This window comes from Phycodurus eques, chromosome 1 (assembly GCF_024500275.1).
Source record: "Phycodurus eques isolate BA_2022a chromosome 1, UOR_Pequ_1.1, whole genome shotgun sequence".
NCBI lineage: Eukaryota > Metazoa > Chordata > Actinopteri > Syngnathiformes > Syngnathidae > Phycodurus > Phycodurus eques.
The window spans coordinates 26,480,371-26,500,188 of NC_084525.1; the positions used below are offsets into that span (position 1 = coordinate 26,480,371).

The 19,818-nt window shown below is 42.1% G+C and overlaps 1 protein-coding gene across 1 annotated transcript in view; it reads right to left on the reverse strand.

The window, feature by feature from the left end:
- Positions 1 to 8,084: 8,084 nt before the first annotated feature.
- ntsr1 (neurotensin receptor 1 (high affinity)) overlaps positions 8,085 to 19,818 on the reverse strand; it is a 58,596-nt gene continuing 46,862 nt past the window's right edge. Inside the window, exon 4 of the mRNA XM_061696517.1 lies at positions 8,085 to 8,993. Coding sequence (XP_061552501.1) covers positions 8,738 to 8,993 — 256 coding nt within the window. The 3' untranslated portion in view covers positions 8,085 to 8,737. The remainder of the gene's footprint in view (positions 8,994 to 19,818) is intronic.

Here is a 19,818-nt window from a genome sequence, read left to right on the forward strand (position 1 = left end):
TTAACCTACCTTGCATGTTTTTGGGATGTGGGAGGAAACCGGAGTGCCCAGAGAAAACCCACGCAGGCACGGGGAGAACATGCAAACTCCACACAGGCGGGGCCGGGGATTGAACTATGAGGCAGACGTTCTAACTCAGGGGTGTCAAACTTAAATTCACGGAGAAATGTAGCGTTAAGGTTTATCATTGACATCAAACTTAAATTTTGCTTAAACACTGAATCTGGAATAAACAAACTTTAATATAAACACGAGAAATTAAATTTGCGATAAAAGACATCAGTGGTATTTCTTTGTTGTTTTGTATTTAAGTAGATAACATGAATTATTCTGTCTCTCTATCTTCTATTTATCTATCTCCAACTACCTTTCTTTGTATGTAAATCTTTTTTTCAAAGGCCAACAACAAAACAACCCATAAAAATAAGAATGTCCTTCAATGAAAATCCAAACTTCAAACTATTAACAGTCACTGCCTAGGAGTTGATAAAGGGCATTAAAAAAAACAATTCAATGATGTTATATTCTTTGCTCCAGCCACGTTGCTCCGCACACGACAAACAGGTCTGTCTTTTACCTTAGTGAACAGACAATCTGCCTTCCACCTGTCTTGGATGTTAACAGTTTTCCATCTTTCGTTTGGCCATTTTTGGGAAGGGGAAGTGTAAATTTGCCCGAGGAGACTGGTAGCATAGTTGCTAACGACTGCAACAGAAAGGGAAAGGGCGCTCGCCGGTCTCGACTGATGGGCCAACACACTAGCAAAGCATTCTGGGATTTGTAATATTAGTGGCGCATGTGCTACATACTGGCGGACCAGCTCTAATACACATTTGATATGGTCTTGCGGGCCAAATATAATTACATCGTGGGCCAAATTTGGACCCCGGGCCTGAGTTTGACTCTAACCAGTTGGCCACCGTGCCACATAGTTAAAACCTAGGGCAGGACCAGGCCAAAGTTGATTGGTAAATAGAAAATGCTTTATTATCTTTATTTATTAATTAATTATTTTTTTAAGAAACAATACAACAGTAACAAAACAAATTTTCCTCATACATTGTCATGTCTGGATTATTTTTTCTTAAATAAACAATTCTAGTAAATGCATTCATGTAAATTAAATTTCAATGGTGTTATATTGTGTTTTTGAATAGTGTTGATGGATCCCTCGGTGTGGAACCTGTCCCATCCACCTGCTGCTGCTCTCGGGTGGACCCCAGGGCTCGATCCCGCCCCTCGATCGATTGGGTGGGGTCCCCAGCCTCAGCAATTACAGGACACTTCTGTCAGTCTTTGTGTATGTGAAACGGTCTCAATTCACTTGCATGTGTCCGCAGGCACACACCCCTGGGACTCTTTCGCTGGGTGTGGGGCCACTCACTTATTGCGACAAATAAATCATGAATATGCAAATTGCTTGTGTATCCCCTCACTCATACTCTCATCCTGTAGATTTTTATAATTTATATAGTTAATCCCACCAAACTTCAGTTGTACAGCCGGGTTCACGATCCTTGTCCTGCATGCTTCTTCTCCTGTCCTTGTTCTGTTCTATCTTGTCCTGTCCTTCCCTCACAGGGTGGAGCCCTATAGCCCCATACAACACTCATTATCTAATGTTTCATTGTTGGAGATATACAATGATTTACTTTTCTCATCCTGTTTACAGTTAGTGCTTTGTCTTTTGTCTTCGTTTCTCTCTCCCCTCTAGAAACTTTGTTCTGTTCGACTTATCGATTCTGATTCTCAATAAACATCAATTATAGTACTAAAAAACCACAGCGGAAGCTTAAAAACTCTACTGTGACACAGTAAAACTGTTGCGGCATAAGAGGGATACAGATCCTCCATTCTGCTTGACCTAAGAGCCGAATAGGACAAAAATAACAACAACAACAACAACAACAAAACAATCTCTATCTGTTGCTGTATCTTGAGCGCAGACATCATAAACTTTTTAATCTGCACCTCGGGGTCTTCCGGAGCATTGTCTGGAATGCCTGAGAAAATGAGGTCGCCGCGCATGGTTCTTGATTGAATGTCCAACGTAGTTTCTTTCATGAGTTTATATTCTTTCCATTCCAATCTAAGAGTTTGTAGTTCTGCTGACGTTGACATCATGTTTGATCGAAGCGCAGTATTATCTAATCTTAGCTCATTCACTTGTTGTTGCGTGAATTCCAAGCTCTTTCTTAGTTCGGTGATCTCCTGGCGAAGCAAATCAAGTGCAATTGACAATTACTTGTCGATTGAAAAGACGACACTCGTCTGTATCTCTGTCGAATCAAGCAAATCCTCCGTTGAGGTGGAAGGATCAGCTTTTTTCCTCTTCAGCGGCAGCTCGACGCGATCCTCCATGACGAGACCAGCTGGCGTTGACGTAGCTGCGCGGATAGCAAGTGGCTCTCTGTAAATTACCGCTGCTAGCATAGCTGGCGAAGGAAAAAAGAAAAGAATGAAGCGACCAGCCGCCGTTGAAAAAGACTTGTGAAAAGAGAAATTTTATCTTGTAGTAGCTGTTTTTTTTCAAGACTGTGTAAGGGGCGCCGCCATGTTTTTCGTCTTCGGAAATCACGCAATCTCTCGCATTGTCACAGCATGCTCCCATCCCTCCGAACTCAATATGGACCGATCTTCTAATGCGTAGCTAGCACAGCTATTAATGTTAGCTCACTGGAGCGCATTGATTGTTTAGTGAACTATAAGAGACAACACAATCACTGACATTTTAATGCCTTTTAGCAAAGCAAACTACATCAACACAACACTGTCTTGTTTCTCCTCCTTTTTGTGGTGATTTCAAGTAGCAAGCCATTTTAATCTGTGAGGCCGGCCACTAGATTAGGGACAGCGAGCAAGATGGCAGCCCTCCAGGCTTGTCGTCGCTGAACTTTTGCACACTAAACATTCTGAAGTCATATCCCATATTTAAATGGGTGTTTTTGCATTTTGTCAGTGGAATTTGCATAATTCTGAAGAACGTAAATAAATAGGAAACTGATCATTTGGGGGAAGCCAGCAACCGCAAGAGTCAGTTTTATTTAACTTAAATCGTACGTGCCCATCCTGCGAAAGATTGTATTTAAAACTTGGAACACCGGGAAAAGCGCGGAGATGCAGAGTTGAAAGGAGTTACGTCATACTTAAGGGACTTCATAGCGTGGCTCCACTCTTTGTGACTGACTAACTCCAAGTCAGCCTTGAATCATCCGTGGGCTCCAAATTAAAATTAGCAATGCGGTGCAGTATTTTCTGTTGGCATTATGTTTACATGATAGGAAAATGTTCTTCTCATTGCATTTTGCCCTATGCTTCACTCAGCGGTATCGTGTGTTGTCTCAAACTATATAAGCCTCACACAAAGGCACACATCAATTATCGACAGCGATGCTTTTTGTTCCCTGAAACTTGAACTGTTTAATTTTACTTCGGGAGCATGTCGTAGCATTTACTGGCAGGTAGCGTTTACAAAAATCTAACCCTGACACCGTGGCGACTTTTGCAGTGGCAAAAATATTTTGCCGGAAGTCGCACCCCTTCCTTAGCATAAACCCTGTTGTACCGAGTCAGACTCCAGCATCACAAGTTTTTAAAAATATTTTTTTTTTTATTCCAATCACAGTGAAGATGTTTTGTTCTGTGATATTGAAGAAATCAATATACAACAAATATCAATAAAATAATATGATTACACAGGTAGCGCTTGTCAGCAGAAAAACATTTTTAAAATAAAAGACCAGACACGGTAGGTCAGAAATAATTTGCTGTTTACTGTGATTAAATGAACAGCATTTTTGGAATAACCTCGTCAAGGAAATTATACATTTTTGTTTACCTATTGATGAACAATATATTGATGCAAAATATTTCATAGTTACGCAGCAGTGAATACATTAAACAAAATACATTGTTTCAGCATATACTGTACTACAAAGTTCTTGACAAAGGCAAGACAGAAAACAACAAGAAATTGCACTTTTGAATCTGTATGGTGTCAGAGAAAACACAAACAACAGGAATGCAAGTTTATCTACGGAATCCCAATAAAGGTTAGATTTGGACTAAAGTAGACAATCATTTACACTTCACAGCAACAAGCAACATTTACATTTAACTAATTGTACATTCACAGCCTTTATTTTTTCTTTCTTCTGTTGTATTTTTTATTTTTATATATATATATACACACTCACACACACATTACATTACAAATGACATACTGTAAGTATACGTAAAGGTAAATAATGTGTATGCATGTGTATGTACAGTATATTGTAATGTGCAGTGGTGGGGCCAAATCATTGCTTTGCAAGTCAGAAGTCTTTACCCTTAAGTCCCGAGTCAAGTCCCAAGTCGAGACAGGCAAATCCTGAGTCAAGTCGCAAGTCCAACACTTTGAGTTGCAAGTCCTTTCGAGTCAATTTATCAACAAAATAAAAAAAATAAAAAAATATATAGAATATTTTAATATTTAATTAATATGTGGCGGCACGGTGTGTGAGTGGTTACAGCGTCTGCCTCACAGTTCTGAGGACCTGGGTTCAATCCCTGGCCCCGCCTGTGTAGAGTTTGCATGTTCTCCCCGTGCCTGCGTGGGTTTTCTCCGGGCACTCCGGTTTCCTCCCACATCCGAAAAACATGCATTAATTGGAGACTCTAAATTTGTCCGTAGGTGTGACTGTGAGTGCGAATGGTTGTTTGTTTGTATGTGCACTGCGATTGTCTGGCAACCAGTTCTGGGTGTACCCCGCCTCCTCCCCGATGATAGCTGGGATAGGCTCCAGCACGCCCGCGACCCTAGTGAGGAGAAGTGGCTCAGAAAATGGATGGATGGATATGTATATATTATTTACTGCCGGCACAGTAGATGACTGGTTAGCACATCTGCCTCACAGTTCTGGGGACCGGGGTTCAAATCCCGGCTCCCGCCTGTGTGGAGTTTGCATGTTCTCCCCGTGCCCACTCCAGTTTCCTCCCACATCCCAAAAACATGCATGGTAGGTTAATTGAAGACTCTAATCTGTCCGTAGGTGTCAATGTGAGTGTGAATGGTTGTTTTTTTCTATGTGCCCTGCGATTCGCTGGCAACCAGTTCAGGGTGTACCCCGCCTCTCACCCGAAGATTGCTGGGATAGGCTCCAGCACACCCGCGACCCTGGTGAGGATAAAGCGGTACAGAAAATGGAGGGCTATTATTTACTGCATTCATATATTTAATATACTTTAAAATCTTCCATCCATCCATTTTCTGAGGCACTACTCCTCACTAGGGTCGCGGGCGTGCTGGAGACTATCCCAGCTATCATCAGGCAGGAGGCGTTGTACACCCTGAACTGGTTGCCACCCAATCGCAGGGGACACATAAACAAACAAACATTCACACTCACATTCACACTTAGGGGCAATTTAGAGATGTCAATTAACCTACCATGCATGTTTTTGGGATATGGGAGGAAACCGGAGTGCCCGGAGAAAACCCCCGCAGGCACGGGGAGAACATGCAAACTCCACACAGGAGGGCCGGGGATTCAACCCCGGTCCTCAGAAATGTGAGGCAGATGCTCTAACCAGTCGTCCACCGTGCGCCACTTTAAATCAAGGGCATTGAACCATGTTCTTGTCTACAAGCATTTCTAGTGAGGCAATTTCAAACAAATATTAATAGGCATTTCTTGTGATTATCAAAAACATAAGGCAATTTAAAAAAAGAGGAACACACGTTTATCATCTTGTTATAAAGGCACAATTTTATCCAACTGTGGTATCTCAGTTGGAACACTAGGCAGCACTACGTAAAAATATTACGTCAAAAAGAGGCGAAGAAGAACAGGACACGAAGAGGAATCAAGAATGTAGCTTCATGTCGAATAGATGCTAGCTGTGTGCTGATCGATTGGTAAATAAAGTGAATAAAAAAAGAAATACAAGACTGATTCTTGAGAACACTACACTGACTAAACCAGACTGTAATGAACAGGAAGCCCAGACAGCACCCTGTTGGTCCGCAGTGTAACTATTTGCGTGATCGCTCACAAAGCTAGCTGCTAATGCTAATGACAACAAGCATACGTGACGTCAAGCCATGCGATTCCCACAATGCAATGTCGGATCGGTCGTGGCCCGGGTTCACAACGTCCGCCACCGCCGCCGTCAACCTGCAGGGCGCCGTTGGAAATTCAGCTACTGTGGGTCGAAGTCGAAGAAGAAGAAGAAGAGTGGAAAGCGGGTTCTTCGGCATAAAGAGAAAAGGAAAGCACAGAACCTAGAACTGAATGTGGGGACTTTGAATGTTGGGACTATGACAGGAAAATCTCGGGAGTTGGTTGACATGATGATTAGGAGAAAGGTTGATATATTGTGTGTCCAGGAGACCAGGTGGAAAGGAAGTAAGGCTAGAAGTTTAGGGGCGGGGTTTCAATTATTTTATCATAGTGTAGATGGGAAGAGAAATGGAGTCGGGTTATTTTAAAAGAAGAGTTGGCTAAGAATGTCTTGGAGGTGAAAAGAGTATCAGATTGAGTGATGAGGCTGAAACTTGAAATTGAGGGTGTTATGTATAATGTGATTAGTGGCTATGCCCCACAGGTAGGATGTGACCTAGAGGTGAAAGAGAAATTCTGGAAGGAGCTAGATGAAGTAGTTCTGAACGTCCCAGACAGAGAGAGAGTCGTAATTGGTGGAAGGAGACTTGGTGGTGGAACCATACAGTACAGGAAATCATACAAGTAAAAAGCTTTGCTAAGAAGAAGTGGGACACTGAGAGGACCGAGGAGAGGCGAAAGGAATACATTGAGATGCGACACAGGGCAAAGGTAGAGGTGGCAAAGGCCAAACAAGAGGCATATGATGACATGTATGGCAGGTTGTACACTAAAGAAGAAGAAAATGATCTATACAGGCTGACCAGACAGAAGGATAGAGATGGGAAGGATGTGCAGCAGGTTAGGGTGATTAAGGATAGAGATGGAAATATGTTGACTAGTGCAAGTAGTGTGCTAGATAGATGGAAAGAATACTTTGAGGAGTTGATGAATGAGGAAAATGAGAGAGAAGGGAGAGTAGAAGAGGCAAGTGTGGTGGACCAGGTAGTGGCAATGATTAGTAAGGGGGAAGTTAGAAAGGCATTAAAGAGGATGAAAAATGGAAAGGCAGTTGGTCCTGATGACATTCCTGTGGAGGTATGGAAGCATCTAGGTGAGGTGGCTGTGGAGTTTTTGAACAGCTTGTTCAATAGAATTCTAGCCCGTGAGAAGATGCCTGAGGAATGGAGGAAAAGTGTGCTGGTGCCCATTTTTAAGAACAAGGGTGATGTGCAGAGCTGTGGGAACTATAGAGGAATAAAGTTGATGAGCCACACAATGAAGTTATGGGAAAGAGTAGTGGAGGCTAGACTCAGGACAAAAGTGTGAATTTGCGAGCAACAGTATGGTTTCATGCCGAGAAAGAGGGGTCCAAGCAGGTTGGAACGAGTGGAGGAAGGTGTCAGTTGTGTTATGTGACAAGAGTCTCTGCTAGGATGAAGGTCAAAGTTTATAAAACAGTGGTGAGGCCAGCCATGATGCACGGATTAGAGACAGTGGCACTGAAGAGACAACAGGAAGCGGAGCTGGAGGTTTCGGAAATGAAGATGTTGAGGTTCGCTCTCGGAGTGACCAGGTTGGATAAAATTAGAGAGCAGACTTCTATGGTTTGGCCACATCCAGAGGAGAAATAGTGAATATATTGGTAGAAGGATGATGAGGATGGAGCTGCCAGGCAAGAGAGTGAGAGGAAGACCAAAGAGAAGGTTGATGGATGTCGTGAGGGAAGACATGAGGGCAGTTGGTGTTCGAGAGGAGGATGCAGGAGATAGGCTTACATGGAAAAGGATGACACGCTGTGGCGACCCCTAAAGGGACAAGCCGAAAGGGAAAGAAGACGACTGTGTGAGAGAATGACCTCTTGATCATTTATTATTATTATTTTTTTTACAAGAGAGTGCCCATCAGGGCGGTAACTTCTCTTAAGATAATAAGAACACATTTTAGCAATGATAGCATAGTACACTCTGACCTAATAAATTATCAGTAAGATGCGCAGCATTATTTTGTCACTTGTCATGTTTTCCTGTAGTATAACAATAGGTGATACATATAGTGTAGAGAAGTTATGAATTTTGGTTTCTCAGTGCTTTGGTTAAATTAGCAAGTATTTTCAAGTCAATAGGTTGTAGTCCAAGTGAAGTCATAAGTCATTGCTGTTCAAGTCCAAATCAGGTTGCAAGTCTTGTAACATATTGTGAAGTCGAGTTTAAAATCATCAAATTCATCACTTGAGTCTGATTTGAGCCCAAGTCATGTAACTCGAGTCCACACCTCTGATAATGTGTATACGAAAGTGTGGATGGTTAAGCTACAATGATGTGGAATAAATTTGTCCGAAAATGTATATCAAGTAGATGCTGCACTGACAATGAAAATTTAAAATAAGAGCGCCTTTGTCATTGCAACTCCTTGATCACCAATTTTAGTGGTTTATACAACTAGTGGATCAGCCAGGACACAGTGGTGTTGTCGCGTTAGCATCATCGCTAACGTTCCTGTTCAGAGTTGTAAGCAACACACTAAAGCGAGCAGATGTTTATTTCACAACTGTTTCGCAATAAGGGTTAAAGTTGTGGATTATTTCCAAATCCATGACAGAGATGACTAGTAATCATAAAATGGTGGTGTTACTGCGATGTGTTCCAATGGAATCAGTAGGCCGTCTCCTTGATGATGTTTGTGGAGAGTGTGTGGTTGCTGGAGATGCTGAGTGAGTGGCGGGTCAGAGGGCCGGGGTGCCTTCTGGGGGCGTGACGGTAGGGCATGCAGAAGTAGCGCAGCGTGGAGAAGAAGATCTGGCGGAAGGGGGCCGACACCAAGTTGTAGAGGATGGGGTTGATGGCCGAGCTGACGTAGAAGAGGACGTTGGTCAGCATGTAGAAGTAGTGGTAGAAGTCGTACAAATTACTGGGAGGGAACAAAGGAGTCATTGTTACTTAATGGAAATCCCCCACGTTTTTTCATCTTAAAGGCTTCAATTGGAAATGTATACAGTTAATCTCATCTCACATCTCATGACATAATTATTCTATTCAAAACTCAACCAAAACACTTGTTCCGTCCATTTTGTTTACTAGCCTGCAGATATACGAGGTGTACTATTTGCATATCTGTTGTTGACCAATACTGGCCACTTATGACAGAGTAGCATCTGCTCCATTTGCACACTGACTGAGGAGTATCTGCAACATTTGCACAATCAACATTGTCCCAGATTATCGTACTACTGCTCAGTGACTGTTTTTTTTTTTTGTTTTTGGTCAATGTCTTTATATCTCAAAAGTGTTCTCTGTCAATTTATTGTCTGTTGCCGTACCAGAGTGGCTCCAATTACCGGACACAAATTCCTTGTGTGTCTTTTGGTCATACTTGGCAAATAAAGATGATTCTGATTCTGAGGTGTTATCTTTGTAACTGCAACTCAGCAATTTAGTAAATTCTCAGTTCATATCAATTCGTGGTTAAGTCCTCGTTTTTGCCTTCTTTGATAGATCACAGTATAGCTTCCACTTCAAGAAAAAAAAATTACCTTTATTGCCTTTACATTAATTTCACGGCCTTTATTCATGTTTGAGTCGTCTAACAAATCATCACCTTTTATTTGCATTAACCACAGTGGCTGTAGGATTGGGTCTTAATGTTCCTTTAATGACTTTTGTCATGGGTGGCACAGTGACTACTACATCTGCCTCATAGTTCAAATCCGTCTTCGCCTGTGTAGACTTAGCATGTTTTCTCCGTGCCTGCGTGGGTTTTCTCTAGGTACTCCGGTTTCCTCCCGCATCCCAAAAACATGCATTCTCGGTTAATTACCTACTAAATTGTCCGTAGGTGTGAATGTGAGTGTGAGTGGTTGTTTGTCTATATGTGCCAGGCAATTGGCTGGCAACCAGTTCAGGGTGTACTCTGCCTCTCACCCAGAGTCAGCTGAGATAAGGCACCAGCACACCCATGACCCTAATGAGGATAAGCGGTACTGAAAATGGATGGATGAATGAACTTTTGTCATATATGTGAAACATTAAATATGGTACCTTTGAGTGTGACAAAAAAAAATGTAACCTGTCCTGCTCAGCTGCATGAGTGAGTCATGCAAAATCTGTAAGCCTTTTGTGCTGGAACAAGTTTTGCTCTGCAACAGGGGAGTTTGAAATACTCCCTGTTTATTTATTTTTTTCTTAATTATTCTGATGTTTGTTGAAAATGCAGCTGGACAGAAAATACTTTTAGGAGACAAACTGAGGGACAGAATTGACAAGGGAAATGGGGATGCGAACCACAGCAGAACAATAGTTGGACATTCTAGATATTTGACGACAAGTAACATCGCAAAGTCAAACCGTATTCTTATTTGTGGACTGGGACACACACGGTGATGACATGCAACAAGTAACCAGTAGGACAAGATGAGAGAGGACAGAAAAAGGCATGGTAGGACAGGATGTGGGAAATGAGCAAGGCAGTGCTACTGATGAGTGGTGTGGTGGAATGCTTTTATCATGTCTTAACACCTGTAAGAACCTGTGAGTTAATATCCTAATACAACCTGCGTCTTTGTTAGTGGTCCCAGTACAAACAATTAAAGCCTATAGCAATTCTATGGAACGTATTAGTGAATAAACACCAAATAAAATGCATGTTAGTCAACTAGTGTACACAGTTCCTGTGCCGGCACACTGAGGAAGGGCGGGCCGGCCCCCTACACCCACAAGGAATGGTGGGGGCACCAGCGTGCCCATCCCGTGGGGGAGTCAGTCAGGGGGACGCTACCCACTCCCCAGGACCCAGGGCGGTCCCCCAGCCCAACTGAAGCGCACAGACCAGCCCCCAAGGGAGAGGCAAGGAGACTGAACCACCATCCAGCCCCCAGGGACCCTGAATGAGATGTGAATGTGCCCAATGTGTGAAATATGTGCAGTATGAGTAATAGAAATGTTCAGAGTGGGTGAAGTAAGCGGTTAGACCCCTGCGGGACTAGCCCGGTCCGAGCGGCTGAAAGAACCCAGAGAAAAGGGAGGCAGCCCTACAAAAAGGAAAATGGAAAAGGAAAATCACTTATTATCCAAGTGGAGCAAAAAGGTCCACTTTTTGAAAGTGTCGTGAATCCGTACACAATGAATAACAGCACTGCACTGAGTGGGTGCAGTGTATTGTTTATAACATGAGAAATCAAATGCAGTCAAATACAAGAATAATCCACACTAAAATATTGTACAATATTATGTATGAGTAAAGTACATTACGTATAAATATAAATACTTAATATACAGTAGTCATGGAAATTTGTTTTGATCCATTGTTAGTTTCTCATTAATTTTTAATGCCAGGTGTAACTAAAAATACATTTGTTTGGATAAATATAATGATGACAATCAAAATAGGTCAAAGTTTAATGTACGGTCTGGTATCAAGGTCTAGCAATTTTCAATGGTTTTCTTGATAATAACCAAAATCATATTTAATAATACAATTAAGTGTATGTGTTTTTCAGGTAAGATGCATTTAGTGCTACCAGGCATTAAGATGAACAGGAAATTGAAGGAACAAGAGTGGCGTAATATTTGTCATATATATTATATATACTGCATATAGGTGTATAAATTTGTTAAATTAAAAAAAGACAAAGGTTAAGAATAGGTTAATTCCATTATTAGATCATTTTTACAAATTTATCGAAATCTTTTGAATTAATACAATTATATAAGTATTTGAAGTTGTTTTGTCAGTTTTCATTCCAATGCTTTTACAAATTTTTGAGATTTGTGCCGTGGTATCGTTTCAGTACCGGTATCAAGCTACAGTAATTTCTCGTGTATAATGCGCATTTTTACAATGCATGATTTTGCTTTTACCCATTTGATCAAAACATGAAGTATTAACTGTATTTTGCTAGAATGTTAGAATTGTTAGAATTATTCTGAAGTGAAGTACAGGAAGTCCTCCATTTACGAACGAGTTCCGTTCCTACACTGGCGACGTAACACGAATTTCCGCGTAAGTCGGATTTCACCGTTAAAGTCGCAATTTACGGCGCAATATTGCGATTGCGACAGCAAGCTCAGTGTGCGTGGGCGTGTGCGTCGATGTGTGAGTGAGACGGGACTGCGCAGGCGTCATCTGGCGGGACTGTGAAGGAGTAAGGAGTGCGCGCCGGTGCGAGTGTGTACAGTAGCAAGTGTAGTGACGGCGACCGGGGAAGAGTAGCGATTAGCAGAGGACCCGTTAACGTTGAATGTGTAGAGGAGCTAATAAAGCCATTAAAGCAGCAAATCGGTACTTCGTGCCTTTATTGTTGCCACCACCCAGCTCAGCTGTGCAACGAGAGAGCGTCTCCCGACCACGGTCAGGTGACTGTAGCAGGAAAGGTTAACACTTCGTATAAAGAAACTAAAATACATTTTTAAAAATGCTGTATTTACCATTACTGCTGAGCGTGTGAAAAAAGGAGGGCGAAAAAGGCACGAGCTAAGTATGGTGCTGGGACAAAATGGCGGACGAGGCACGGGCGTCGTAAAGTCGAAACGTCGTAGGTCAAGTGCGTCGTAACTCGAGGACTTCCTGTACTTTATTTGAACACGTAATACTTTCTTTTTTATTTACTTGCTCTTTTTTATTTACTTGCGCCAATTTAGTTATATATATTTTTTAATAGTTGGGTTGGACCACAAAAATCAATGTCTGGTTTCCATTCATTAATTTTGATTATATTTCTATTCATTATTACTTGTATCAATTTCCGTGACCATTGTGTTCATTTCTTTCTTTAACGGAAGGGCGCCTACATGTGTACTTCCTTCAATTCTCTAAATACCCAATGAACACATCAGTTTGACTTCATGTACCCTCTCTCGTTCTCTGCCGGATCACTGATTCTGTTCATCACCGTCTAATTTATTCTAAACAATACAGCCAGATGACAGAAAAAGGTCAGCTGACCACCACCAGTGGTTTTAAAAAGAACGTTATCATGCAATTCCTGCAATTAGTTGTACAGATTTAAGCAGCCTATATCAATATACTGTACATACTGTATATATACATTTCATTTTGTCATGCCATTTAATTTAACTGTGATTGTGGCCTGATAACAGAACGGTGACTTGACTATTAAGAGACTCCACCATTTTGCCTCACTTGGGGGCTGGGCGCTTCGGTTAGGCTAGGGGACCGCTCTGGGTCATGAGGAGTGGATGGCGTCGCCCTGGCTGGGTCAACCGCAGGAAGGGCTCACTGGCTTGGCCCCCCCTCACGGATGGAGGGGCGGGCTCGGCACACTTTTCCTCAATATGCCAGCTCAGCAACTCCATACACCAGTTTACTAACATGCATGTGATATGGTGTTCATTCACAAATAAGTTCCTTGAATTGCTTATGCTGCGACAACTAACAATAACACAGGTTATATAAATATATCAGCTCACAGGTTCTTACAGGTGTTTAGACACAATAAAAAGTGTCCCACCATACCACTAATCAGTAGCACATTTCCCACATCCTGTCTTGTCCTCCCCTTTTCTGTCCTCTATTATCTTGTCCTGTACGTTTGTTGTTGCATGTCAGCACCGGGTGCAACCCCTGCCCCTTCATCCACAAATAAGAACACGATTTGACTGTTGTAGCGTTACTTGTGGTCAAATATCGAGACTGTCTAACTATTGTTCTGCTGTAGTTCGAACCCCTATTCCCCTTGTCCGTTCTATCCCTCTGTCTGTCCTCTAAAACCCCTTTCTGTCCAGCTCCATTTTCAACAAACATCAGAATTAAAAAAAAACTAAGCAGAGGGAGTATTTCAAACTCCCCTGTTGCACAGCAAAACTGTTCCAGCAAAAAAGGCATACATCGTCCTGGGTCATTCTAGGGGCCTCCTCCTCCGGAACACGTCACCAGAGAACCATCAAGGAGGCACCTAACCAGATGCCTGAGCAACCTCATCTGCTTCCTCTCAATGTGGAGGAGCAGCAGCTCGACTCTGAACCCCTCCCAGAAGACCGTGCTTCTCACCCTATCTCAATGGGAGAGCCCGGACACCCTGTGGAAGAAACATATTTTGGCCGCTTGTATCCTCGATCTTGTTCTTTCGGCTGTCCCTCTGATGAGCTCATTTCGAATTTTATCCAACCTGGTCATTCCGAGAGCAAACCTCAACATCTTCATTTCCGAAACCTCCAGCTCTGCTTCCTGTTGTCTCTTCAGTGCCACTGTCTCTAACCCCTACATCATGGCTGGCCTCACCGCTGTTTTATAAACTTTGCCCTTCATCCTAGCAGAGACTCTTTTGTCACATAACACACCTGGCACCTTCCTCCACCCGTTCCAACCCGCTTGGACCCGTTTCTTCACTTCCTGACCACACTCACCATTGCTCTGGACGGTTGACCCCGAGTATTTAAAGTCATCCGCCCTTGCTACCTCTTCTCCCTGTAGCCTCACTCTTCCACCACCACCACTCTCATTCATGCACATATATTCTGTCTTACTTTGATTAATCTTCATTCCTCTGCTTTCCAGTGCATGCCTCCATCTTTCTACCTGTTCCCCCACCTGCTCCCTGCTTTCACTGCAGATCACAATGTCATCTGCAAACATAATGGTCCACGGGGATTCCAGTCTAACCTCATCTGTCAGCCTATCCATCACCACTGCAAACAGGAAGGGGCTCAGGGCTGATCCCTGATGCAGTCCCACCTCCACCTTAAATTCATCTGTCACACCTACAGCACACCTCACCGCTGTTCTGCTGCCCTCGTACATGTCCTGTATTATTCTAACATACTTCTCTGCCACTCCAGACTTCCACATGCAGTACCACAGTTCCTCTCTGGGTACTCTGTCATAGGCTTTCTCTAGATCTACAAAGACACAATGTAGCACCTTCTGACCTTCTCTGTACATTTCCATCAACATCCTCAAGGCAAATAATGCATTTGTGGTACTCTTTCTAGGCAAGAAACCATACTGTTGTTCGCAAATATTCACTTCTGTCCCGAGTCTAGCCTCCACTACTCTTTCCCATAACTTCCTTGTGTGGCTCATCAACTTTATTCCTCTATAGTTCCCACAGCTCTGCCCATCACCCTTGTTCTTAAAAATGGGCACCAGCACACTTTTCCTCCCTTCCTCAGGCATCTTCTCACGTACTATAATTCTATTGAACAAGCTGGTCAAAAACTCCACAGCCACCTCTCCTAGATGCTTCCATACCTCCACAGGAATGTCATCAGGACCAACTGCCTTTCCATTTTTCATCCTCTTTAATGCCTTTCTAACTGCTCCCTTACTATTCATTGCCACTTCCTGGTCCACCACACTTGCCTCTTCTACTCTCGCTTCTCTCTCATTTTCCTCATTCATCAACTCCTCAAAGTATTCTTTCCATCTATCTAGCACACTACTGGCACCAGTCAATATATTTCCATCTCTATCCTTAATCACCCTAACCTGCTGCAGTTTTAAACCGGATGCCCTTACTGACGCAACCCTCTGCATTTATCCGGGCTTGTGACTGGCCTACAGTTTGCACTGGCTTGTGCCCCCCATAGGGCTGCATTTTAATGACTCTTTAATAGTCGATATAATAATATAATAATCCAATTGGGACTCCATGGAGGAACTGTGTGACATGGGACAGACAGGCAATAAACATGCAATATAGGTAAAGCTAAACTCCAAGTCATAACACATCGATATGTTGTGGCGGTACATCATCTCAGTTACGAGTCCACTCTATTGATCAATTGTTTTCGTAGAGATGGAGGCCGGAGACAAGGGTCTTGTACAAAGGTGTATACAGTCAATGATGCGTGTGCCTGTCAGCATACGGGTGCGACATTAAGGATGAATGAGTACAGGAGGGAGGAAGAAACCAGGGATTGTTTTGAGCGTGACCGTTTCATTATAAATATATACTTTCTGTGTTTTGTACATGGAAGGGAGGTGGACACATGCAGCATTAGCACTGGAAGAACTCTGAAAGAATATGAATCATTAGCTACAAAACTGACAATTATGACTACATTTGAAACAAGCATGATTAAACAAATGTTGATCCTTAATTATTTTGTCAATTGTGGAATTACTGCTAGCATCAGCATGTTATGTTAGAGTGAATACGTTTTTTAAAAATGGAGCCATAAAAGAATAAATCATTTTGATACTTTGGCAGTCAGTTGACTTGACGTTCCACTGGATTTGTGCATTTCAATGTGACAAAGTTCAGTGCAGTCTCATTATTTTCTAGTCCAGCTTTACATTCTGCCATTCATCCAGAAACCATGAATTCAATCCATCCAGCCATCCATTTACTATACCGCTTATTCTTCATTAAGGGTTGTAGGTGTGATGGAACCTATCTCAGCTGACTTTGGGCGAGAGGCAGGACAACGCTGGACTGGTCGCCAGTCAATCACAGGGCACATTTAGACAAACATGCCCACTCACGTTCGCACCTTTAAACAGTTAGAGTCTTCGATTACAGTTCGGACTATGTACTGCAACTGCAGTATTTCCCCTAAAGGATGAAGATTTTATTTAATTATTTTATCCCCGTTTCATTAGCTTCATTTAATATTCATGAATTTTTCGATGAACTCCAAGTTGAAATGTTAACTTCTCAAATTCTGCTCAAGCGCACACCCCCATCTTTCCGAAAAGATGATGTTATATTTGCTGTGAATCTGTGTTACTTTGTGATGTTTCCAGTTATTTATTTCCTACAGTGAGGTTGGAAAGTTGTTGTTTTCTCTCGTATTTGTTTGTGCCCTCCACAAATGTGCAGTGTTTAGTTAGTAAGATATATAACATCTCTCTAAATTAAAGGCAAAGTGTTCTTTGGGGTGTCAATATTTTTAGCATGACTGTATTGTCTTTTAGATATATTTGTCGTAAAAAAACATCCTCTCACTATTCTGGAATTTAGCAAATAGAAATAATTTAGCTAATCCTAATTGACCTAAAACAGGAAAACTTTAGTCAGATTTTATGTCAGACAGTCAAGAAAAAAAGGTGTAATGTGTCTTTTCATACAGTCATGGGCAAATCGAACATTCACCAATACTCTCAGGCATAAACTGTATTCTCCCTCTTCAGTGGAAGCAATTAAAACTGCTGGAGTTAAGTCTCCTTATGCTTATGCTTGTACCTGTGTAACACTACTGCCACCGTCAGGCTAAGGCTTACTGCACACTGCACGATCCGGTCAAACCCGATTGGAACGGACCATCGCATAAAAATAAGAGTTGCCGACACCCCCCACCCCACATTGAGCGAGTAGATATATGGATGCCCGAACAGCGAGCCTAGTATAGGCGTTTGATGCTTTATATACATTATATTGTACTTGATCACATTTCCACAACCAAAAAAAGATAGATTCATGGTTAAGAAAGAAGCGGGTTGCTGAAGAGTGGATGTAGTTGAGAATAAAAGCAAGTGTGTGTGGATATTTTGAAGGAGTTTCGCTGACTCCATTCATTTGAACATACCCATCATGTGATTGGCTGTAAATCTGCAACATTGCGACAATGTGCGCCGGCGATTAAAATTTTGAATAGCGGCAAAAACTGTGGCAAACTGATCGGCTATTCATGAAATCATTTGCCAAACTACGCATACTGCACGACAGTTCAGTAGGGTTTGTCGGTGTTGCTCGGTGTGCGGCAGCCTTAAGACATGCACACTAGATGTCATGATCCAATTATCTCTCTGCTCTGCTCTGTTGTGCTTTGTTTTACCAGTCGCCTCAGTGAATGTGGATGGGCGGAGTCACCTGCACACACTTGGAGTCAATGTCAATCACCCGGCTTCTTAAGCAGAAGAAAAGAGGAAAGGAGACTGTTGCTTACTTGTCACCTTTGCCTGTTCCAGTTTTGATAGTTTGCTTTGTGTCGTCCATGTTCCAGCAACGAACTTTCTTTTTTTTCCCTTTTTTTTTTGTTCCTGTCGATAGTACTTTTCATGTTTTTGTTTTCTTGTATATTCTTAACTTGTGTAGTTAATATTTAGTTCATTCTGTTGTGCTAGTTTTTGTTTTCTTGTGTGGTGAAGATTTTTTTCTTGATTATTTGTTGGCATCTTCCTTCCGCTGTGGCTCTTTCCATCTCTTAAATTTTTACTGTTTACCTCACTTATATATTTTTTGATTGTTTGTTGTCAATGTTTGCTGTTCAGTGGTTTGCGTCTGTATATAGCATCTACATGCTCCTTCTGTTCAATAAAACTGTGCGTATGGGGTGGATTTGGGCCCCTGCGGCCTCCTGCGGGTGGGCCGGTTTTGGGGTGCCTCGGTGGTGCCGATGGACCGCCTTGGGTGGCTCCGTATGGGTGGTGTCCCGTCCACCGGGCCGCTCTCGGGCCACGGTGAGGGCACAACAAGTACGGGTCACTTCAAAAGGTTACTGTGCATGCGAGACCGTGTCAATTCATTTGCATGTGTCCGCAGATACTCACCTCTGGGACTCATTACGATATACAACCCCAATTCCAATGGAGTTGGGACGTTGTGTTAAAGGTACTTGTATAACTCTTATAACTATGCGAGCTTCCTGGGTATCCTCTCCCTTGCACTCTGTTTCTATAGATATTTAGAATTTACATAGCAACTCCCACCACACTTCAGCCGTGCATCCGTGTGCACTACCTATGTCCAACAGGCTTCCCCTCCTGTCCTTGTCCTGTCCTATATTGTCCTGTCCTTCCCACAGAGGGTGTAGCACTACTGACCCATACAATACTTTCATTTAATGTGTCATTGTACTAGGCATATAATGATTTATTTTCTTCATTTTCCAGACAGCTAATGTCCTGTCTTTGTTGTCTTCTCTTCCTATGTTATTTAGTTATCCTTTCACTGTCCCTCCCTTTTGTTTTTTCTGTCACGCCCCTTTAAAACTTTGTTCTGTCCGACTGAATTTTCAATAAAAATTCACCAGAATACAAAGAACCACTGTGGCACCTTAAAAACGCCACTGTGGCACAGTAAAATTGTTCCGGCATAAAATGGATACAGATCCTCCTTTCTGCTTGACCTAGCAGCCGAACAGGACAAAAAACAAACAAATAAATACAATAAAAAAAATAAAAAAAAACATTGAAGGCTGCTTTGGGGTCCAAGATTTGGCGTATTACACCAGAGGGGGCAGTACTAATAAAATTAGATTGGTTTATATGGAGCAGATATTGTACCCCAAGGTTCCAAAAAAAAAAAAAGAACAACAACAAAATAACCCCCAAAATCATTGTGGCCTTCTGCACATCCACAGAGCTTTAAATGATTTGGGGTGAATTGCGATAAAGTAGTCTTGGTCACGTAGTACAATATGACGAAGCGAACATTGTGGTGTTTAGCTTCTTCCAAAATGTAACATTACTAGTTACTCTTGCAATAATACATTCTATGAGTAATACACATTACGTTACACTACTTTTGTGTTGCTTACAAAATAAAACATTACCAGTTCATTTTTTTATAACCACATATTAAAATAAATGGTGCTAAACAGAAACCTCAGTCATGGTGAGAGGAGCAACATGTGCCAACTCAGTGAAGTGTAGAAGGAAGAAGCAAATCATGTTAAAGTGCTATCAGAAGCATTTTAGTAGACATGTTTGGAAACCACAAAATTAAAATACTGGACGTGTGAATGAGAAATAATATTACCAAAATACTATGAGTTTAGTAAAGCGTTACAGAAAAAAGCGCTAGTTGCTGAACTTGTGTCAAAATAAATTACTCCCA